The 25,152-nt window shown below is 36.4% G+C and overlaps 2 protein-coding genes across 12 annotated transcripts; one reads left to right on the top strand and one right to left on the bottom strand.

Moving 5' to 3' along the window:
* The first annotated feature begins 16,347 nt into the window (after window positions 1–16,347).
* Window positions 16,348–18,054, top strand: LOC100642598. 3 transcript variants are annotated; one of them, XM_048414393.1, is made up of 3 exons: window positions 16,836–16,975; window positions 17,388–17,479; window positions 17,589–18,054. In XM_048414393.1, exons 1-3 carry the CDS (start codon window positions 16,878–16,880, stop codon window positions 17,918–17,920), a joined length of 522 nt encoding a protein of 173 aa, XP_048270350.1. In that variant the 5' UTR covers window positions 16,836–16,877; the 3' UTR covers window positions 17,921–18,054. The 3 variants fall into 3 exon arrangements, 2 of the variants coding, with proteins under 2 accessions (XP_003393890.1, XP_048270350.1); XM_003393842.4 differs by lacking the exon at window positions 17,388–17,479 and having other exon boundaries at window positions 16,348–16,975; XR_007227723.1 differs by having other exon boundaries at window positions 16,833–17,502; window positions 17,589–17,729.
* Window positions 17,943–24,657, bottom strand: LOC100642397. Of its 9 annotated transcripts, none has more exons than XM_048414390.1 (18): window positions 24,011–24,657; window positions 23,403–23,520; window positions 23,189–23,328; window positions 22,982–23,080; window positions 22,778–22,891; window positions 22,469–22,594; window positions 22,220–22,399; window positions 21,818–22,147; window positions 21,510–21,752; window positions 21,298–21,430; window positions 21,093–21,233; window positions 20,584–21,016; window positions 19,642–19,758; window positions 19,307–19,564; window positions 19,043–19,217; window positions 18,780–18,965; window positions 18,587–18,706; window positions 17,943–18,503 (listed from the first exon to the last, which is right to left on the bottom strand). In XM_048414390.1, the coding sequence occupies exons 1-18, from the start codon at window positions 24,158–24,160 to the stop codon at window positions 18,348–18,350; spliced, it is 3,219 nt and encodes a 1,072-aa protein (XP_048270347.1). In that variant the 5' UTR covers window positions 24,161–24,657; the 3' UTR covers window positions 17,943–18,347. The 9 variants fall into 9 exon arrangements, with proteins under 9 accessions (XP_048270347.1, XP_012175573.1, XP_012175574.1 ...); XM_012320183.3 differs by having other exon boundaries at window positions 22,220–22,594; window positions 24,011–24,187; window positions 24,305–24,653; XM_012320184.3 differs by having other exon boundaries at window positions 22,220–22,594; window positions 24,011–24,163; window positions 24,305–24,652.
* Between the last annotated feature and the right edge of the window lie 495 nt (window positions 24,658–25,152).

Here is a 25,152-nt window from a genome sequence, read left to right as displayed (position 1 = left end):
CGCTTCCCCTGGGATCGACACTGAGTAGGGCATTTTCTCGCAACGCTAATTCGACGGGTGGCTAATATATCCGGAAACTTTATACTACCTCCGTACCCATCTTTCCACTATTATTGGCCTACGCTAGGGCTCTAAACCCCTGCGACGTCTCCTTATTATTCTCGACCACATTCGTTCCTCGCTATGATTTTGAAGTATAATTTTAAATTGGCGGAAACGATCGTCGGATCCGGCGGATACGTATACCGTAGCATTTCATTGAAATATCGTGAGTATTCTGTTTATATGTTTGTACAACGTGCATTCAGTGTGACTGCTCGTGCTATTCTTCTTGTTAATGGTTTGAGCTTCTAAAATTGGAGTCTTAAATAAAGAGAGCGTAAAAACTTAAGAGGAAATGCATTTTAACGAGTTAAGAAACGTTGAAGCTTCACGCTCGCTTTTGCTGTCAGTTGTCACTTGGATTTTTACGGAACGGGCTAAAGAATCTTTGCAGGCAATCGAGATAAACTGATGGAAGGGGACGGCGTAGTTAACACAGGTATTCAGCTTGTTTAAAGAAAGCGTCATTAGTGGTCTTCGCGGAAAAAGAATTTGTGGGCGTTTTATGCCAATCAAAGGGAACAAGCTGGGAACTTCCAACGAGAGAATTTTCCAGGTAACGTTTTATTCTCTAGTAACTAGTTCGTCGAACGCAACTTACTCCAGTAAGATATTGAAAATATTTCTCATAAAATGTTAAAGCAGATGTCATCGATAAATAATAATTTATATGTTGGAAACGTCTTATCAAAATCCCTATCAATCGTTTGCAAAATATTTTTGCAATCGCCAATGATGGAGGATCCGCGTCGTTAAATTTTCCATATCGAGTACAATTTTCCGTACCGAAGTCTTTTGAACGGTAATTTCATTTCTGCAGCGACATTCAATAACTTGGAAGATCCAAATCAAATTTCAAATGTACCTGAGACGCTGCAGCTTCTTTCTCTCTTTCCAGTCATACGATTTGCATTCCAGGGAAATTCTCAATCGCTCAACGATCGTTTACGCTTCCAATAAAACGCATCCGTTGCCTTATCAGACAGAACGACCATCTTCATCATCCCATGTTGAACCAACTTCCAATGTTAACTTCGTAGATCGTTTGCAACATTTAACAAGCCACTTCTGCGATTTAATCCGGACGAGATTCAGTTCCGCTCCAAATTCTGTGCATCGTAAATTATTCCGATGCATAAATAACTTTGTTCACGTTGGGAATCAGGAACAGATAAATTTCATACAACGAAGCCTAGAGGATAGCGAAGTTTCGAATCTCTTTCGAGACAGAGTCGACAGATTGTCGTACGAACGTTCGCAGTTGCGCGTTTCGCTATTCTATGGCCGAGAATTTTAACGATCTCGGTTATGCAAACTCTTAAGCGTAGACGATCGATGAAAATGGGTGCCAGCTTTCAGTCGTCGTCCTCTAGATATGCGGCTCGCAAATAATTTCTCGATGAAATACTTTTACCAACTGAAGCGTATTAGATTTGTCTTTTTAACGACATAACTCGCGTACCTCTGCAAACTATAACAACGATTCGAAAATTGCCGATGAATTCGAGTTTTATTATCTCCCCTGGCAACTCCATACCTTTAATCGATCGTTTATTAATTTAGGAAACGAACAATGCTACCCGAAATAACCGAATAATAATAATATACTCGGAACAAAACGTGCCTAGGAGCAGATACTCATATTGCGAAGCCGCGAAGTTAATTTCTTGATTACTCCGTGAATGCTTTATCGACCGTATCGTACGTGGCACCCACTCGATGTTCAGAAACCGGAAAATTAATATTTAACGTCGAATACCTCGTATCGCTATCGTTCACTATTTCCACTTCGTCATTCGGGGCACATTTTCGTTGCGAGCATAGTCAGCCCTTGGCACCTGTTACCTGATACGTAGAAACCAGCTACGAGATCGTACGAATTGTCGCGTTCTGGTTCGTATCATCACGTGTATCTCATACACGATACGTGTGATACACGATAACGATGGCGTCGTTTACACGCGTTAGCCAGAAACCGATTTATATCTGTAACGATGTACACGTATCCTTTTCGAATCATCGCATCGTATCGGTTGTAACTCGTGATGCCGTCGCGAAGGGGTAACATATCGGAACATGGTGACAGAAATGTTACATATACGAGCAGGGCAACGACTTGTGAAAGTTATCGAAAATTCCAAGTGGCTGATCCTCGAACATTTAATTGTACTTCCTTCGTTAGCAAATTCACACTAAACCAAGCACTTATCGCGAGCATAAGCACCCGAGATCCTATGAAAAACGAATTAAACGCAATGCAATGCTACGGCGGGCACTCGAGGAAAGATCAGAGAAGACGTAGCCGTAATTTTAAACCCTTAATAACGCGACTAATCCTATTACGATGTTACCAAGGCAGCGCGAAGAGGAGCGTGCACCGAGCCCCGGAACTCCTATTAAAAATCGGGGTAATGCTATATCGCGACCGGCTTGTGAATAATACAATGCGTATCTCTCTCTCTTCCAGCATATGTCCGGCGCATCCGGCTGATTCGAAGGGTTGCCGCACCCTCCGCGAGGGGTTGGAATCGCGCCACCCTTCGTACGCGCACCGAATATCGCAAACAAAGTTAGACGGGCTTGTACATAGCGTTCACGTGCATCGTTACTCGCGTTCCCCGAATCATTACGACCGAAGGATATTTTAATTTCACATACGACCCCTCCTTTAACCACCCCATTGGCTGGCCTTTTTATTTGGGGCGTATCCCATCTCCAAGAAATTCGAGGGCAACCAGCTACGGCTTCGTATTCCATTGAAGACCGATGAAAGAGAAGAATAGCATATATTTTGACCAGATACTTCGATTCATTTTTGAAAAACCGATGTTAATAGTCTGCGAATTACAGAATGTACGTGATATGCAAAATACCTCTCGACAGTTTTAGAACACCTTTTATCCTCAATTTAAGAATTTCCAGTACTTGACTGTTCGCTGGTAAAACCATTTTTTAATAAAACTAATTATATATTTTTTAGTTGATACATTGGCAATATATTCTCTCTGCCGTATAAAATGTTAAGTTAAGTAATATTTTTGTATCTATTAATCATTACTTAACTATTCCAAGTTTTAAGGCAAATATAATATCTGCCTTAAAACTTTTGTGCGTGGGTATTCCTTATGGTCTACTCCATGTAGATTTCACTTCTTTTGTTATGTTCATAGAAATATAAAATTGTACAAAGATCCAATCTAGATATTAGTCTCGAGGCACATACATGGATACTTGAAAGTAATTAAAAAATGGATTTCAAACGTAGAAACAAATCCGTGGAATTGAATGAAATTCTAAAGCGAAATACCGATAGTCTATTGATATACCTTATATTGACTATTATTGGTTGAAAAAGTCACATCTAAATTTCTTTGTCCCTTAGGGCATCCCAGTATCAAAGTATCGAGAACGTTGTTCTCGAAGAAAATCCTATATAGGTGCGTCAAGATTTTCAATTTTCTTCACTTTGTCATCTGTTCTCCGCATATTTTGTGAAATATTGAAATTTCGTCGGTATTTTCGAGATACTACCATCAAACTTCCAACGTAATTTACCTGTCTCACGTTAATATCCTATTTATAGCCGTCAATATCGTCCTCTACACATATGTATACGTATATTCAAAACTTCTATTCCGATCCAAAGCTGCTTTTCATCGCGTTTTAAAATTGTTGAATTATCCTCAATCGATAACTAATTACCTAGTAATTAAACCGAGTTGCAAAATTCGACAAGCTATTTTGAACATACGTTTGTATCTCAGAGTGGCTTATGAAGGTAGCAGTCCTCTAATTGCAAGCTTACTCCCAATTTCGCCTCTCTGTTTCTCCCCCCCTCTCTCTCTCTCTCTCTTTCTCCCTCTCGTAATATAATTCCGAGATAAACTTGGATATTTGCCGAAAAATATCAAAGTCGGATGTTAATGAGTTCCTCTTCGGCGATATCAAGAGTTGCCAGATGTAAGTTTCTTGGCGCGTGAACAAGAACGCCTCGGGGTCAATGACGAGCCAAATATTTAACGATACGTGTTAACTCGTTCGCGCGGAAGAAAGTTGGAAATAAATTGTGAAATTCGTGCTATTATTCGTGACTACGCCGGAGGATCACCGAAAAAATATTTTAAGCGACGTTTGCGTTAAGCGAAGAGATATGAGTTGGAAGACAACTTTCCATCCGGGCGCAACAGAGGCTTCCATGGTGATCAAATCTGTTCCTTCGTTTTCGTTCTTTTCTTTTGAGGCTTCGATTTACATTAAACTCGTATAACTTGACAACTAACTTTCTTTCAGAACTGTCTAGGAAGTTGTTCATAAGGAAGGTAGGTAATTATAAAACAGGAAAGTAAAGTATTTGATCCATTTCCGCGTGTTTCTACAGACAGATAGCGGAAGACGAAGAGAGTAGTAATGTCTCGCGGAAGATGCTTGGAATAATGAAGATCTCGCTCGAGAAACTACCATCAATCAGCCTTTACTTCTCGTAAAATCTTGGTGTGCTAAAAAGTTTAAATACATTTGAAAAGAAATCTTATAAAACTCGAAAAACTCGAAACAAGTTTGAAACATGGTAACAAGCTATCACGAATGGAACGGCCTTGCAGCAACTTATATTTTAATATTCCGCTTTAATTATTTATCGTTAAATTACGTTTCTTCCATATCTACTAGCCAAGTAACATTTCTGCTTATCAAGAAACATAGTTTCGATAAAATGTCGACTTCTCCCCATCGGCCGTCAGTTACTAAATACAGCGCTAGCTGGAAGGATGCCAGGATTTTCCGCTAGCGATATTCGAGACAGATTTGATTTCAACTTCTTAAACTTGCCAGCCCAGCAATAAAACTCATGATCGATGCGATCTTTCTTGGTACCGCTTCGCGTTCACTCGGTTAATACGAACGCAAGATCGATCGAAACGGAAGAAAAAAACCAAATCCAAAAAGAAAAACGATGACACGCGCGTTATTGTGATTTGTCCACATTGGTCTGACAAACAAACGACAAGGATAATCACGGGGATCGATCGTAGATTGAACCAAGAAGTCCTTCGAGATGGACGCGATAAAGCGTGACATAATGACGACATGGATCAAGCTGAAGGATCTCGATCGTGCCCGACGAAGCTTCACCGGCTTCGTCCAAAGAGATACATGCACCAAAGAAGGTACGCGTTTCGATTGCAGTCGATTCGATGGAGCCCGTGAATCAATCGGGCTTCCCGATTGCAGCGCAGATGAAAGAGAATTGCTTGGACGATGTCGTCGTTCGGTAAACTTACTCCTTTTTTTCTAACCATTATTCTTCGGAGCTATTTTGTTCCACCGGTCTGCGTTCGATCTCGAGGCAAGGATCTGAAATTAGCTCGGCTCATTTCACCCAACAGAAAAGTGCATTCTTAAGGCAGAATGCACGATCCCAAAGGAGCATCCTATTCAACCTCGACTCAACCCACGCTATTGGTCATCTATAAAAGGGCCTGATGAAGAAAAAGAAAAGAAAGAAGAATGAAACGGTGGCGGGCACAACTAAGTAATCATGGGAATGGCAAATACGATTTCGGGTCTCTTCTTTTGCTGCCATCCAGACCAAATAATTCGACTATAGTCGGGAAAGCAAAGTTTTGGCGAAAATCCTTTTATTCGTCTGTTACCCCCTTCATTGTTGGCCACTGGTGGAATTATATCTCTATGAGACATCGCCCGCTACAATTTCTACTTCTCTTTCTTTTTATTAGCTCTGCAAACACTCGAAATCCTTCCGAGACGTGGCTACACGAGTTTAAGCAGAAATGATCGATCGTTTAAGATAATTCTAAATTTAAAGAATCCATTTTGCGCATTTCGTAGATATCAAATAAAATGTACATTTTATTTAATATTTATCGAAACGTCGCATTCTAAAACTGCGCGTAGGTGTTCCTCGTCAAGTCCATTGTTCTTAGAAGGAAAAGTTTATCTGGCGGACCGCGAATCCCTTTTGGCATCTGTCTGTTCAGGCGGCTATACACGAAGGACCTAAGCATGTAGTATGTGCTTAAATACATAGCGATCCAGAAACTTTCGTCGAACTCGACAGTCCGCAACTCGATAAGCCAGTTCATGGGCTACAACCGAGTAGCGGGCCAACTGGTACCAAAGAAAAGAAAGAAGAACTCGCTCGTGGACTCTCGGCCATCGATGTGGATCATTCTTTATAGCTTTTTACCGAGAAACTCTCTCTCTTCGAGCCAGCGAGCTTTTTCGCCAGAAAATCGAAGACATTTGTAACGCGAAATCATCGAGAGGATAGGGGTTAGAGGTCAAGTGACTCGATAAATCTAAATGGTCCCGATAAATCTCGTAGATTAGCGCAGGATGAAGCGCTATAACAGGAAAATTCATGGATTTAAGCCGAATTTACCATAACTGTGCATCGATGACCTTTTTGTTAGCAACGCTATTGTTTCGGTCGCTATTGTCGGTAGCAACTAGCATGCTAGAATCGAGATAATCATCCTAGCGTGGATTATTCGATAATTTCGCTAAGTTACGTCCCCTTCTTCTCTCCTTTTTCTTCTCCTCGTCGTTATTGCCTCTGCATCTCGGTATCTATCCTCCTTTTTCTCTACCATCAACGTTCTTACCGTTGTTTCCGCCTTGGTACTAGTGTTTTGACACGCGCCGAGGAGCTTTCACGAATAACACGGTCAGCTACGGATCTCGTTGAGCGGTACATAGATATCGCACGGTTTGTTGAACACCGTGAATCGGCCACGATCTTCTTGTTTGCTTCATCGTCTTTCAACGGACGTGAGAGTATCATAGAACGTAATGACCGAGCCTGCCGTCAAACGTTAAGAGACTGTACCTTTTTGGTTCTCGGATAAAGGTTGGCTAAGCGCATTTTCCTCCGTAAGCCATGGAAACGCGTATAACTGGTGGATGCAACAATTTATGAGAAAGATCTTTCCACCAGCGAGCCTGTACAGTCACGCGTCCGTATGAATTACGGCTATGTCCGAGTTGTTCGTGCCTTGCATTGTTATCTCCCCTTGAAGAATGTGCCTTCTTAAAGTGTAATCTTTTCCGTAAAACTTACGGTCCTGAACAGATCCGACGCGTTTTCGACATTTTACGACATTGCAGAATCCATGAAATTTACTTGGTATGGCACCGACGAAATATGGCCATGCTGGTATTAGTACAATCGGAAAAAGAAGAACGAATATCGGCTATTTGATTCTCGATGGTACTACGCGGCATAGAATAAAGCACGAATTTTGCCGACGCAACGCGACGTTTGGTCGCCAAGTTTTACGCGTAATCCGCGCGAAGCAACGGATTACAAAGGAAGAAAAAGATTTCGAGACTAAATACGACCACGTTAGCAGAAACTATAAACTCCAAATATCTTTCGGAGCTGGTTATTTCGCCGTGGAATTACGTTTTCGTGCTCCGATAAATTTCGGATTAGAACGTCGACGCTGTTTTCAGCGAAGGCAAACGTGTGCTCATTGGCGAACATCATCCACGGTGAATAGAATAAATTTTCTATATGAAAAGAATATAGAAATAAACATTTGCATGGATGCGTTCGTTCTTTGTCGGCAGCTTCTGTCAAGCTATTGAAATTTCGCGAAACAACCTTGTGCCGACCTGATATAGGATTAAAAAAATCCATTTCGATGAGCGACAATCGGATTGCGTCGATTCGGTGCAAAACCTTTGTCCAAGGTAATTCGTAAGCGAGTCAGATCAAAGCGAAACCTTGCCGGAGGTCGCAAAAGTTAGAGCAACGTTTCATTGTCAAAGGGAAATAGGGTTGTATTTTATTCGACGTATCGTACAGTCTTCCGTGAAGCTTCTTCGTATTCTTTCACCCTTAGCTAACAATCGCGAAAAATGAACTTTCGATGACAAGGCGATACGAGAGCTATTCTTCCTGCTCGAAATTTCCCTCCACACTTGGTCGGTCCTGAACCATTTTATAAATTCATCAGGGTGTCTGGGGAAAGGATGATCGAAAATCTACCCTCGTTATGCCTGCTCGTCACAAAGCGTACACCATATTATTATACAACCTTATTTATAAATATCTTATGTCACGACATAGAATCCTCAATTCTATTATAACATTCGTACGATACTTTGCAGAGATCTTGGGATATATATGATAGTGTTCTTATAATAGTGCTCCTATTTTTTTTTAGAAAGTATTTATACATGGTGTACCGGCAGAAAGTAATCAATATTGCTGTTTCTTTGCAGTTCTTCCCGGTTTATATATCTTTTGGAATTTTATAAATTAGAATCTAATGAATTAGAATCAAATATCACAAAACACGCATAGTATAATATAGAATGTGCATAGAAATATGAGAAGAAAGGAAATTAGAAACATAAATAAATTATTTAGAATATTACGAACAAAAAAGCAGATATTACGAAGTTACTAAAAAATTAGTCAGCGACAACATCCGCAAAATAATTCTTAACACGAGAGATCAGATTTATATCAAATTAATTTACCTTTTAGACAATTACGATAAATACCTTTTACATGTAAAAACAGAATTAAGCTAAGATTACAAGCATCTTTAAGTCCTCCCATACGAAATACAATTATATTATTTTATTAATACTTCCACGCGTTAAGAGGCCTAAACTTTTTATAGAGTACCGTAATTACCACTAATTTTTCGTACATTTCTGTTACAAAAAATGAAGCTCGTGAAGTGTCCCCAAGGGGATTGGTGGATGTGCAACAGCGACGAAAGCTCTCAGGGTTAAACCGTTTCCGAATGATCCAGGAAACTTTATTGGGTGGCTTTCTGCGGTACACAATAACGATAGATTGCGATGTAACTTCGTTTCGATGCGTGCCGCGGGAGCACGCTTCCGATCACGTGCCGCATAATAAACGCGTGCCAGGATAATAATTCCTGAAGACACCGGCTGATGAAAGCCACGTCGTCGCGCTAACTGGCGCATTGTCGGCCCGCGTCAATCCCGTGATTAATCCCATTATAGTGGCAAGCGTGAGGCTGGACGCTCGCACGAACGTAAACGTAACAAGGCAACAGGACCGGCATGCGTTTTTAGAATCGCGAACGTGCCTCGAAAACGCGAAATCACCGGTTGAACGATGCCAGCAATGGCCGTGCGAACCGGATTACGCGGCCAATGAATGGAATTGCTACCATTAAATTGAAACATTTAATCGAGCAGGACGTTCTATTCTTCGGTTCTTGTAATTGATTCGAACTTGAAGTATACTCGTCGATCGTACCGATAAAATGAAGTTTTACTAGCTGAAAGGTCGCAACTGCATCCTCCAAGTGCAATCGCTTGTTCAGGATCTGGAAAATTCGCTCATAATGTTCCTCAAGCTTTCGCTTCGTTATCTCGACGAGGTCAAGGGCAATGTCATAGACGCGCAGAAACAATGTTCCTTACTCTTCCTTTTTGCCGATCTCTGGATTTTCTACTAGCTCGTCGAAGAACGGTTTCTCACCAAGAGAAATATCGTTCGTCGATAGAATATCGATTCGTTGAATTCTTACTCATACTACTGTGTATACAGTCATGTCAGCATAATCTGTTCTTTTTGCTTCCTTTTTTCTTCTTTTTATAATAAATTCCATGCCAAACTATCTTCTTCGAAAGAATATTTGTCGTTGTATAGAAATAAAAAAGCACGCGTGGAATGAAGATTACGTCGAAACGGATCTGCTGGAATAAGAAGAAAAAATAATAAAAAATAAAAAATGTACGTATACAAATTATTTTTATCGTTCGTGATATCGTATCACCCTGGAGCTAACCAGGTGCACAAGGCACGTACGTTACGATATACAAACTTCTCTTATACGTACCTCCCCCTCGAAACAAGGGAGACACGAGTCCATAAAATCCCATAAATATCCCCAGGAACCTACCCAACGCGGTTAGTAAATCGTGCCTCTGAAAGGAATAAAATATCACTTTTTGTAGCAATTTTATGGCAATTTTCCGATCCGATGAAATCGCATCGCGTACGGGCCGATGTGCTGCCAGGTGTCGGAGAAATATCCGTCCTTTTCCTTCCATTTACCCCGCCCCCTCCTCGTCGCCCTTTTACGAGAGACAGCGATTTTTTCCCCGTTCGTGCTTGTTCGTCTTCCAACTAACAACTCTAACCACTCGATTAACAGTCGGCCAATGGAAATCTTCTATGGTTTTCGCAAATACAGGTACGACACGACTATGGCGTTTTCAATGGAAGAAACGTGCGTCCCATTGAACGACCAATGGTTCGTGATCAGATTGGACAGAAGGAGAGGACATTTCTAGCTTTATGCGAAGCGGTTAATCGCGCGATTCGTATGTTAAATAGTTGAGATTCATACTGGATTCGTAGTGTGCAATGCGCTCGAATGATCTCCGTTATTAGGATCATTGTATATAATTTACAAAACGATATTAATCAAGCCCGTCTACTGTAAACGGGTTTATGATGAACCGCGCGTGTATGCGCGATAATTACGTCGTTAATTTATAACGTCCATGGGATCTCGGACGCTTCGGAAAACAGTCTCGAGATTAACGTCACGTGTACTCTCGTTCATGGGTATTAGAACAGAAAATAAGGAAAATCTGGAAAATTACGAGGAAAATTATTAAAACGTTTAAGAATTAAAATAATTTAAATAATTCTGTCGTTCGTGTTATTAATTTTTCCATTATATTCGTTAGTTTATTTTAAATTTTCAGATTTTATATAAACTTTTCTATTACATCCGTGGCTCTGTACTCTTCCGAAATCTTCCGAAACTTAAAGAATCTTAAGGTGTCCGAGTCTTCTAAGTATACCTATAAATTTCTCTTATTTTCTGTCGTATCTGATTCAGTTAAAGTTTTTTCCACGAGACACAAACTAGAAGATCGCGCCGATAACTTTGATAACTAGCCTTTACAAAGTTTTCAAATTATTTCTACGTGAAAGCAAAATTCTGATTGACCAATCATTTCCTTGACAACTTGAATCATCGTGGCCCGATATCGTATCTCATGGAAAACCAGCATGTGTTCTAATATTTATAAACGAAAGGTACATTTACTACTCTGAACTTTATCTCTTTCGAAGAACGAAACCAACGAGCAACCAAACTCTAAACGTCTAATATTGCTTCACCGCTTTAACGTTGCGTTGGTGTACTTTTAGATGGCAAAGCATCGAGGATATCGCTAAACCGACGTACGATTTATCGTACCAATTTTCGGATGTTGGAATATCGCTGAGGGTCGAGAAAATCGATAACAAAAGCATCTCGCACGGTTTTCCGTTTCCCTGAAACACAGACGGAAATTTAATTTGCTCTGTTACCTTGCGAAAGTCTCGACACCAGAAAGTTTCCAACGGTTGGGGCTAATTTTCCTTTCGTTTCTCTTTCTCTATGTTCATCTCGTCGCGCGCACAGACTTTTTCACTTGCCGATAGAACAAAATTTGTCGGTTAGTAGAGAAAGGAACATCGTGAAACTTAAATGCCAAGCATCTAAAACGAAACTTATATCGGAGCGCGAGTTACGAACCTACGTGTCGCATTAAAATAAAACTTTTATAAAACAAGATGTCGAGCTACTCGTGAGAACGAAATAATGCCTGCTATATTTGCCTTTTCCAACGGATAAATATTCCATCCATCGTATAATAAAACCGTCGATATAGATTGAAACAACAAATTCGAAACGAAATATCGTCCCGTGTTTCATCCAAAAATACGAAATTTCGCGACTAACTCGCTGCCGGCGAACGCAATAAGCTGCAATTTTCCATTCATTCGACGGTTTCATGTCCGAAGCATCAGTTTACGTACCATTTAATTACTAGAAACAAATATATAAAACCGTATCATGAAGTTTCTTGATATTTTCTGTTCATTTGATATTTATTAAATATCCTGCATCGATGAAAACATACAATAGCTGCACAAGGCATTTAAACATACTCCTATCTAATAACGAAGCTTCCTTTTATCTGATTCCACGTTTAATTTTTATAATAACTGCAAATCTTTATAGTTACGTGAAGATACTATTAAATAATACGAAATTTCATATGCTTGAACCGAATCGATCGATATGTAAATGCTGTAATAAATGCAGTGGTATACAAATAATTTTCATAGCCACTGTATCTCGTTCGGTTAAAAACCATCGGAGAACTATTCATCGGGGAACGATCCATCGAGTAAGACTAATGGGGTAACTCGCGAAAAGTACATTTCTCAAAGGGAGGGAAAATTAAATGGCTTCTCGAGACGAAATACGTCAGAACGGAATATCGGTATTAAATAGCGGCCGTCGATGCAAAAACTTCTTGATTCGTTGAAAAAATAAAGATAAAACCATAGGTACTCCGACCGGAGATCGTTAATTTAGCTAGCTACTTCAAGTTAAATTAATTTAAATCGGAACATTCGCGAATAACGTTCGTTACTTTCGATGCTTTCAATTTTCTTCCTATTTGAATTTCGCTTCGTGGCGTTTTCTCGACGAAAACAGCAGATTGTACGAGCACAGGGAGAGAGAGAACTCGGCCATTTAACGTCTCTCCCCAGAGTCGTAAACGCGAATCGAATCGGTCGTATAACGTTGACAGTGTTTGAGCCCCCTTTTACCAACGTAAACTCGAACGACACGCCGAGAGACACCATTTCAGCAAAAGCATTTCGATATTGTGTTCGAGTGGCGTTGAGTGTCGTCGAGTGGCGGTAGGGCTTGTCTTTAGTTATGCCGTGTTAGTTACGCAATGCTTACTTCGCGATAAATTATATTCCGCTGAAGAGAACACAAACGATGGACAGTCAGCATTTGATAGGACGAATTCGTTCTCACGATTTTACTGATGATAAATACATTTTTGTATCTCGTGATAAAATTGTAGCATGCAACATTTCGTTAGAATATTGTAGCAAGAACTGCTTGGTCTAATTCGATGTAAAAACAGAATTCGAGTTTCTTCAAGTATCATCTTGATTTCAGATTATATTACGTTGCCTGTTGGCCAATTCGTTAGAACGACGATTCGTTTGTCGATACGTTCGAAGCGTTTTGAATATCCTTGCGAATAAAGTCAATAAATTCGTCAAAGCAAGCTTAAAATAACACCGTCCGTAGAAAAGTGAGGCGTAGTATTGGTCTTTTTTTTTTTTTTTTTTTGTTGAAACGTCCGTTTGGACGTACATTGTATCGAGCGCATTCTGCATCAAATGTTGACTCGTATCACGTGTGGTTAATTTAAACATTCTTTTGCAATTTCCAACGAGTAATATAATTCGATTATATTATACAGTCGATAATAAAATCCGATTAACCACGGTAACATCGTTCTATCGTAATTCAGTCGACAGAGATTTTCATTCTCCAATAAAACTCGGTACGTGGTTCTGATTATCTTAATATCTTAATATATTAATATAAGAAATTGTACAGTAAAAATCAAGTGTCTACTTTTATTGATCTAATAACGATGTTTCCTACTAATTAATTTCTTCTGGCTCCATTTATCAATCGTTCGTACCGCATACAACACAGTCTCTAGATGTATAATCAATATGTACGTATCCGATCGCGTTACTTCGTTCAAAGTCTTAATTACGATTTCTTAATTAAAAATCATTAGTCTCCAATTAATTACGGTGCATTAAATTATGTCATTATCCGTTTTCACCGAGTTGAATTTTTAACAACGGTTTCGCAACAACCTGCGCTGGAAATTTCTTAATTAATTTGTCAACAACTTCGACAGAACAGATTCGGATTATGAAAACAATATTTTTCCTTGCTTCTATAAACACAGAATAATTCCCCTTGTAAAACTGATCACCGACGTTCGTTCCTCTCGGTCGTTCTCGTTGTAAGTGACATTTCTGTGAATTATACGATTGCTTTCGCGAGCATATGCCAGCATTTCCACATATTCACACGTATAAACCACGAGAAAATGACAGGCGCTGAGGTTTTCTCTATTGGCAAGCTGCTCCTACCAGGACCTACTACCATCCGCCTTATTTACTCAGGCCTGCGGTTCTTCTTTCAATTCCGGCATCAAACGGGATATAATCCGGCGATATATGAGTCTCATTTGTAACTTGTAATCTCGTACGTATACCTCTATACGTTTATAGGCACATAATTTAGAATTAGGCCTGCTTCGTAGCTTGTAGAATTATGGATATAGAGATGTTAGAGAACGATTCTCCGTGACTATAATTTTCCTGTTTAAAAATCTGTAACATATCAGCAATTTCGGTTGCTCGTGGTTTTAGTAGTATTACGCGACAATCACGGGGAAAATATGCTACGTGCATTTTTGTTAGTTCTCTGACTTTTACGTTATTTAGTGATCGCACATATAAAAAGTACTTTAATATGAAATAATCGAAGACGGAAACAAACTGATAGATTGGAAGGTATAAGCTTTTTTGAAAATCCACGATGTTTTGTAAGAAACGAACAACATTAATAGTTTACTTGTTATGTTAATGTAACTTGATTAGTGTCAAATTGTATCACTAATGTTACTGGTATTTTTTAACTGTTCCAGACAAAAGTCCATATTTAATTACAAAATCAAATGAAAATATAGTCTTGATGTGAAATTGATTAACAGCATATTTAACGTTAAAATTATTCCTCTATAAAAGACAAGAAATATGATTTATCATGATTTTCATCTGCGGCCTTCGATTGTAAATGGATGTGAAATATATTTGGAAAATATTTCGTCCAATAGATGGATACATTTTTAATAAATCATGTCAGAAAATATTTGATTAGTCGTGATAGAAATCTTTGTTTCATTGAGGCTTTGATTCTATCAATAATAATATCATGCATAAAGATTCTTTTCACATGGAGCTACGCAATTTTCAAGTAGGTATAAATCTTAACACGTGACATACTGTGAAGGGTTGCACAATGTACCCCTCTAATCAATTATCATTTCATTGGGACGAAATTACCGATAATTCTAATGCCTAACGGATTAGAGATCGATTTTCCAAAAAAGCGCAAAAATTTTCGTGAATTGACGTAAGCGGCTTAACGGCGTGTGTCTACGACAGCTGTCCTGCCGATCTATCGAAAACCCATCACTCTATATGTATTGTTCATAGCATCAACATTAATCCCATAAATACCGAAATTATCCGCGAGGGGCCCTTTCAAAGGCAAAAAGGACAGCGACGTACAGTCATTTACCCAGGTAAGGATCTCTATGACTAGACTAAAGGGACATTTCGCGAACTCGCAAAATTTAACTATGAACAAGTTGGATTATACTCTATTTCAAACATAAATACATATTCTGCTCTATAGATCGCTTTGAAATTAGTCGCAAGAAATAAAATGTCATCGTTCGTTTTGGAAATATCAGCCTTTTTATAGATATAACAAGTGATATTAACATATGGTATTAACATATCGACAGAGTTGCAAGTGACTATTACCACAATTATGATATTTGCAATATCCGTTATCCGTTATCCGTTAGCCGTTTTAACAACAGTTGACTGTGCAATTTGACAATTGCAATTTGTGCAACATTTGACATGGTAACAAGAATTTATAGCGTAGCAACAGACAAGTACCTCGTCGGTAACAAGAAACATTGGTAATACCGTACTTTACCAATTGTCGAACGGGTTTCCCTACTATACCGACCACTGATTGAACTTATCATCACAGATTATCGTCATTGACTAAATATAGAATAGATCCGATCAACGACTCTGGATCTGTCATTACATGAGACCATGAGCAAGAGCATATATGCCATATAATGTCGGGTCTATCTTGTACTTAGTAAATGCTCTAGGTGATTCATCTTTTGTCTCTGTGGATTGCTTTTCTTTCTTTAATATTAATATTTATGCATTTAAGAAAATGTCTCAATTGTGTCTATTTAAATGCCAAAAAGACGTTAATATGTCTAAACGGTCCATTCTTTTGGACAACATATATATTTTCAATCGTTTATTATACGAAAAAGTTGACCAATGGGGTAACGATGACGTCAAGAATTGTAAATTGTATGAAAACGTCGATCCTATTTCGATTATTTGAAAATCAAATTTAAAATAAATTTATTAGTCAGAAGCAGCTTTAAAAGCTTGAGTCAGATTCTGACACAAGCGATATAAATTTTTCATGCGTGGGTCGATTGTTGAAAATGAGTTGGTGGGGATTTAAAGAAACTAACTAAATCGTGCGAGAAAAGCCGAACGTTGCCGATTCATTGCTCGAGCGAATTCGGCTTCTGACCCGAACCATTTTCGTTACTGTTCTTGGAAAGTGTAAACGCTTTATCCGTTTCCGTTAGTTTGTTTTATGTTTTCTTGTCTATCACGTGATTAACCACACATATCTAACAATAAGTGATATATAATAACGTGCTTTCATATCATTCGGTATAATATAGAAAATCGGTGCCTAAAGAAGAATAAGTATGGCTGTAACAAGCGATGCTATGTATAACACAAGAACCGTCGCTCCATCGTTCATGTCGTCAAACGTATATTACGGTTGCGTTCCGCATTGTAAAAAAGAAAATCAGCATAATGTTATGTCCGAGCATATCGGAATTACAAAACCATCGTCATTCCATTACTACTCCTATGATACGATTATGGAAACTGATGAGGACGGAAGTGATTATTCTATGGCATCAGGCTATTTGAATAACGATTCCGTAATTCTAGAAGCGACAGTACAGGATCGGTTAAGAACTAACGATGAACTACCACTTGAACAATGGGTAACTTACGATGCGGATGTTCTACAACGGAAGAATCGGAAACGACGCAACAGCGATCTCAGCCCTGCAAGTCAACTGAAAAAGTTTCGGAGAGGTAGGAATAGATTCATAATTTTATCTTTTTCCATTTCTCCTATGAAGAATAAATAAGAATATTTCAACGCTCTAATTGCTAGCACATTTTATAAGACCGCGATTTCGTCAATTTATATTTGTATATGCTTCAAATAGATCTTGTTAGAGGTCGTTGTTTGTTCCTTCTTTACTTTTAAGCGGGAGATCTTCCAGCGCGGGAAAATATTATGATTCATTCATTGTATTTACATTGACTAACAAGAAGTTTTAAAAAATTGTGAAATTTATTTAATGTCGCTATGATATACCCGCTAATAATAAATATTAAAATATATAAATATTCAGTTTTCCCTCCTGTGGGGTAAGGGTTGTATATTTACATGTGACCACAGAGATTTTCATCTGATGCTGGCATTAAATTTATTTTGAAGTTTAATGCATCCTGTCATCTTCTGTACCATGGATAATGGTATGCAATGGAAAGCATGGATGCTAATATTTTTTCATAAACTAATGACACTTAGTAAGTTTGGTCTTTTTTTGATGGTAAGGACACAATTTGCTAAGAAGATAAATGGCATAGGAGATACCCAGTTAAATTAAGGGTTAAGGCTATGGGTTTCCTTTCAGAGGCGGTGGTAAGGACAATGTAAACGGTGGTACAGGAAGTACAAAGGACTATGGATCAAGTACTGCATCTTACGAATCAGACGTATTACATGTAAATACTGTTGATAATAATATAGAAGAATCTATGATTACAAAAGAAAACTGCTGCTGGACAGCAGGTAATCGTGATATTTTAAATAATTCAAATTATATACAGTTATTCAATAGTGGGCATAAATTAATTGAAAACACTGTTGAATATGAAAAGATTTTATTTGAAACACATGGATGTTCTATATATCAGTTTCATCGATTGCAATTGGTTGATAACAATTGTATTGAAGCAGAATTTTAAATAGAGTAATTAAACAATAACATTTTTAATGTTTATATTTTTTGTATTTGTTCACAAAGCATACATTCGCTATGTTCTTATACATGCCACTACATTGTATCATATAATAAAAAATAAATACTTATTTTCCTAAATTACAACTTTTATTATAATCTACTTTTATTATAATCAATACACATTAAAGATAAAAAATTTGTATGTCACATTTTTCATACTTGTAGTCATGTTATTGACATTGAGAAGTACTTCAATTAATGTATAAATGAATAAATAGTACTTACAGAAAAATCAAAATTGCATCTAGGATTAAATGATATAATGATTTTGATTATATCACAATTCAGTTAAAAAAAACATATATTAAACTTAAAACATATGTTCAGTTATTGTGTATACAACTAAAAATACTTTTTAATGTAATTCAATATCAAAATATCATTGCATTGCCTTCATTCCATTCATCTTCAGCTTTAGCAGCTAAACTTTCCAAATCCCCTTCACCATCAAACCTCGCTTGCGCAGATTCAGTTTGTCCAGTTGCTTCAGCTTGGCCTTGTTCGTTCTCTTCTTCGTTTTCAGGAGGCTACAGGATTGTATTTCATTTAATTACGTCTCATTTTATTTTATTTAATTAAATAACCTTTATTAAATATGTGTTCAAAATACCTGTTGATTATCAGAAGATTCAGGTCTAGATTGATCTGCTTCTGCCAGATCTTCATTATAACCTGGTTTAATGGAAGGTGTTAAAGGCAAAGTACTTGTAGAATTACCTGAAGATGTCCCCTATAAAATATACAACAAATATAAAACATTTTTTTTAAATGCTTAAAAGTATACTATGCTTCATAATATTTACTGGCATGTCCAAATGATCTATTAAAGGTACATGTGCAGTAGGAGATGATGAAATTCCCGCTTGAGATGATGAAACTAACTCTGCTATAGAATGTTTTGCTGGTCTTAGACCTAATATTACATCTGCCTCAGAATCTTCATCGCTAGACTGACAACTTTCACTGGCAGTCTGATCAGTTGTTTCATTCTGTACAAAGTTAAACAGATACAGATATATTAAAAAATCATTATTTGATTACAGATACATTTTATAAATGCACAAACCAATGGATTGCTTAAAGATTGTGTATCTTGTAGAGCACGCAACGATCTCCATAAACGAGGCCGCAATCTGTGGTCTTCGCTTATTGCCTTAATTTCTCTTAATATAATAACCAGATAGTCTGGTCGTTTTTTATTCACGGAGATCAGTGAACTTAATACTTCTTTCATTTCAAAGCTATATAACCAAATTAACAAAAATGTTATTTCAGTATAATTTTTTCGTAAAGAAAATAATTGAAAAGTGGTTCGATAGGATAAATATACCTTAAGTTTTGAAACATGTTATCATCATTTATTACAGATGGTAATCGAAATGATGAATTTGTTTCTTCCCAAAGATTATCAACTTGTTGTTGAGACATTTCATTTGTTAAAATATTACTACGCATAACAGTATTCTCCCGTTCTTGTTGCTGTAAATTAGATTGTAATTGCAAATTTGAAGAATATTGTGTTTCTACTCCACTTAATGAAGGCAAAGGTATATTATCGGTTCCTTGATCTCGATTGCGTTTGTCTTTCCTTTGGTTAAAATGTATAATATGTTAAAATATATATTACATTTCCAAATATTATAAATGATTTATATGTTTACATACATAAGAGAAGTATTAACACTTGATATAGCATTTCCCGAAGTTGAATTTGCAATAGCTCCAGAGGTAGCATCAGTTACAGTTTTTACACTTCCTGAGAGTAAGTTTTGTCTGGAATAGCTGCAAATGTAGGAAAGAAACATATATTTATCAATTCACATATATAATCATATTCAAGCTATTCATACCATGCTTAAGGAAGCAGAATGCATGATGTAGTTAAGATGATAAAGAATGGTATGTTTTTAAGTATATTGTTTATAAAAATGGAGAAAAGACACAACAAAGATATCACAGAAAGAAAAAAGTTTTGGATATTATTGACTGAGTGTTTATTGTTAGTTAAGGTCAAAATATTTCAAAAATATATATATATATATATTTATATATATATTCTCAAACACATATTACATACCCATAATTTACGTACCAATATACTATCCTCATTTAGATTCTTATTTATTAAACGTTGGTCTATAAAATCAAATCTTTTCAGGTTTTATGTGTGATATGGCTTAAACGAGGGTAGTAATAAGTAAGAAGTACAAGACAAAAAAGTGCAGAGACAGATCGTGATGTTTATTACTTTATGTAATGATACATTAGGTTTACACAAAGATAGGAGATGGATGTGCACGATCTCTACTGAATATAAAACACCTAAATTCATTAAAAAAATATTTTCTTTTTTCAATGATATTCGATAGAAAAAGAAACATCAATTATTTCACGTTGAGAAAAGATCTGTAAAATTGAATTCCTTAAGTCATAAAACAAATTATATTTTCAAATTTTATCAAATACACTTTTCTATTATATGATTACATGATTGAAAATCTTGAATTGTGTATGATTCTGTTGTATCAATATAAATGATACTTCCACTACACGAGGACAAATGAGATTCGTATCAGTTGACATATGTATATATGTATATACTATTACCTTCTGAAATTGTCCCAGTAGTTGTTCGCTCTATTTCCAGGAGGAACTTGATTATTCAATTGTTGTTGATGTTGATGTTGAGAATTAACAGAAGATGTTGCAACGACGTGGGATAATGCAGGAGAAGAATTTGGTAATGACACCAGATTTGGTAAAGATGAACTTGGTGGTAATGCAGAATCTAATGTTTCACCAAGATGATGAATATTACGACTTAAATTAGAATATTCATCATTATTCTCGCTATTGTTTCGCTGTTGTAGCTGTGTTTGTCTCAAATGAACTTGTAATTGATTAATAGCTACACGCATAGCTTGTAATTCACGCTGCTGAGACCATAACAGTTGACAACATTGTTGTATCGTAGTACCCATCATTTGAAGTTGTTGAGCTTGAGAACCTAATAATAATTGTCGATAATACTCTGATGAACCTAAAAGATATATTTGAAAGTTACTATATTATATAAATATTGGATAAAAATTTTTTCTATTATACGTATGTTTTACCATGTTGTATTTGATTTAACGGAGGCGGTGGATAAGTCCACCAATTTCCACCAAATCCGTTTTCAATTGCCGCTGTTTGAGGCCCAATGTCCATTAAATTTTCAGAAGATACACCATCTACGCTTTGATCATTAGATCCACCTATATATCAAAATGTAATTTTAAAATTAATATAATGTAGATAATATATGTATATGATGATTACCTATCGTTGTTGGAGGAGGCCAAACATTAGCAGGAGTACCTGTATGACTAACATGTGAACTAGAACTTCTGTGACTATTTAAATCACTTGGTCCTCCCATATCGCGGTTAATGCTAGATGTTTGAGATGATTCCTATTGTTCAATAAAATGAAACAATAGAATAAATATCGAATGTTATTTTGTTATGTACAGGGAAATATAAAATAAATACCTTCCGCACAATATCATCAATTTGACGTCTCTTTTCTTGGGCCGATTGAACTTCGTAGTTACTGTTATTACTTTGCTTTTTTTCAGAACTGATTGATGTTGTAAGCGATGGAGGAGGAGTTGAAGTCGGGAACACAGATGTAGAATTAGAATGCATTGCTGATAATGGTTGCTTTATTCGTTGCAATTCTGCTCTAGTAGATTGCAACAAAGCTGATTGTTCTCGAAGTTCTCGCGTGACTGCCTGCAAATTAAGTTTCATAGAGACACAATATTACACATAGCTTCTAATCGCGTTTAAATTTATACTTGAATTTCTTCGAAAGTTGGCCTTTCTCCGGTGTTTCTTATTTTTTCGTGGCCTGCTTCATCCGTATCGCTTTGACGTTCAAATGAAGTATTCGTTTCATTTTCATCTTCGTTTTCATCCATATTAGCTATAGTTTCATTATTTACATCTACTTCAGGTTCAGGATCAGAGTTGGAATCGAGACATTCACGTACTTTTGTTGCTTCTTCCATTAATGACTTCAAGTGAGCAAGTTGTGCTTTCATAGCTTCTAATTCAACAACTTTGTCTCCTCCAAAATTCCTTGAAGAACTCCTTCTCGAACGTCTTCCTTGAGCTCCTTCAGAACTCTAAAATATTGAGGAGATAATTGCAACTCATTTCTAACTACATTAAATTAATATAAGAAACAATGTACTAACACAACTACCCCTATCAGATAGAGATTCTACAGCTTGTAATTCTGCCACAAGATGGTCCATATTTTTCTTCTTTGTTTGAAGTTGTGCCAGTTTTCCCCTTAATGCAGCTGTTTCATTTTCAAGTTGCTCGACATTCACAGGTAATGGTAATGCTAAGCCGATTGAATTTTGATTTTCTTGCTGTAAAAGAGCTTGTTGAGCTTGACGTGCTTCATTTAATCTTTCTCGAACGCGTAATTGCATTCCCACCAAACTAGCTTGATGTTCTTGTAGTTGTGCAAGTTTCCTTTGTGATTCTTCCATTTTTTTACGTAGTTGCATTTCTCTATTTATATCACCATTTTCTTCTCCATCCTCTCTACTATTTTCACCATTCTAGGAAAGAAATAGTTGAAAACTGTTATAATTCGTCTATTATAGACTAAAGCAAAAGCTAGCTATATATAAACCAACACATATGGAATATAATTTATAGATTTTAAATTAAAAAAGCATGCACAAAATGTTATGTACACCCTTTAATCAGTTAGTAAATAACAATTCTATAAGTTCAGTAACCTCACAAAATACCCCATGAGTTTGATATTGTTCCAAGAGTTTAGTTAGCTTTTTTTCACTGTCATGAAGATCTTCCACCATTCTACTTAACTTCTCATTTTGAGCTTGTGCACGCTATAGTATAATTATATATAGAGGAAAGTACTTAACAATGAAACAGATAAGGTAATGTCATATTATGACTAATATCTTATATATACTTACTGGATCACTGGACTGATTAAGCGAATCCATCAGAGTTGATGTAACTCTGATATAATCTCTAATTTGATTTAAACGTGATTCTACTTGGCTTCTATCAGGCTGCAACATATTAAATAGAAATTATCAGTAGAAGACAATTAGAAAATGAGTTGTACTTTAGGTGAAAGAAATATAGGAGACTCTAGTATTGTAAAAAGTGTATATTACCATTTTATCGACATTAGAAGGTTTTGTTCCTTGAAGCCTTGGAGGAGATTGAGTTTGAGAATCAGTTGGAGGAACCATCTTTTGCAAAGGCGAGAATTCTTCTGCACTGTAATTGTATGGTCGTCGACCACCAAATGATACTAAGATAATAACATTTTTGAATTATTAATAAATACACTAAAAAGATATAAAAACAAGACCTGTTAATATATACCAAATTCGGGTATGTCTTGATAGGATGTAGACTGTACTGAAGAAACTGATCTTGTGTTACTGTTCTTTGTTATTCTTGAATGCTCTTGTTCACTGACTGGTTTCCAATCCAGTTGATGCTATCACATATAATTTATAAAATAAAGAATCAATTAAATACACAAATAATTGTCTAAGTTTTCTAGAAATGATGACTGAAATACTGAAACTCTACTGCCTCAAAGTAGGATTGTATCTGGATATATATTCTTAGAGAGAACTTCCCCACTATTCAGCTATCTATTAATAGATTATCTTTTAAACTACTATATACAGAATGCTGTATAAAGTTTTCATTTGGAAAGTTCAAGTTACACAAAATTTAATACCTTATTTTTACCTATTTATAGTATTAGATATTATTTAACAATATGATATTCTCTGGAATTCTTTAAATGAAAATATGTAAATTAAATTACAGCAAAATTATTCATACTTATTCAAATTTATTAAAATTTATTAAAATTCAACTCCTCTATTTTCTAGAAAGTTTTTGGACAAAAAAAACATGTTATACAAAATAAAATATTAAAAATAAAAGGTATCATTCATATTTTTTTATTAGTTTACCAAATTGTTAGAGTGCTGTGTATGTCCATGATAAGCAGAACGGATTGCAAATTGATTAGCAGCTGACCGTTCTCTATTTCTATCATTTCTCCTATTGCTTTTCGGGAGTGTGCCTGTGTTGCGTGGACCATCGTTAACACCGGGCGACATGTTCTTTGCACAAAATATTCTTACAATCTTGAAAAAGTACCTTTCTGTTTGTTGTTTTCTCACAGTTAACCTCGTTGCACAACTTTTATCGTGATGCGATTTTAAAAGAACATGATTTTATGTGAATAGAAAGGTGTCATTTACCTGCAAATATTATAGAGCCGATTGTGCGAAAAGATGCATTTCAAATAAGTAATACACAACTAACTCAGAAATCGTCTTGATAAATTTCATGAGCAAGGCGGAAGTGTAAAAGTATGAATCGATATTCGCGAAGCTTTTGCGTCAAAATACTTGGCAGACTAATAAAAAGAATTAGGTACTATAAATAGGGTAGGCCATTGACGTATTTACTACGATGATTATAAGAATATATCGATTGCAATTTCAAAATCACTCTTGGTTAATACTTCGTGGCTGCGGCCATTTTTAAATACTTCTTTGACATGTTTGGTTAAACAAGAACTGCATTCACAAACTCGGGCTTTCAATCTTATTATTTTAAAAACTGTTTATTTAAAAATAATTGTTTATATTAGTCTGATTATAGTACGGTAAATATAAACTGTCTTAACAGTCTCTCTTAATTGTTATACTATATTTTAGAACGGGTACCAATACATACTTACAATTAATATGTAGTAAAAACAAAAAACAAATAGTTTCTTTTTCACATAAAACATTTATTAGTAATATTTGTTGTTACAGTAAAATTAAATTATATCATATTTTTCTTTCTTTAACAATTAAATTTATCAAATTACAGAGCATTAATATTTTATATTTTATACGTTGATACCATCTATTGTTCAAATTTAAAAAATATTTCCACCAAATTCTGCAATACCGATACGCAAATAAAGCGTGGTGCATATTAGTTACATGAGTCTCCATAGATAGCGCTCCCATTGACATATAGTGACATCTGGCGATAACAAGAGAATTACTCAGAGCGTTTGGCGCCATGACACTTACATAGGGACGCTGTTTCG

The sequence above is a fragment of the Bombus terrestris genome, chromosome 2 (genome assembly GCF_910591885.1).
Source record: "Bombus terrestris chromosome 2, iyBomTerr1.2, whole genome shotgun sequence".
NCBI classification, from domain to species: Eukaryota; Metazoa; Arthropoda; class Insecta; order Hymenoptera; family Apidae; genus Bombus; species Bombus terrestris.
Note: the sequence above shows the minus strand (reverse complement) of the source record. Positions and strands in the feature narration are given on the sequence as shown.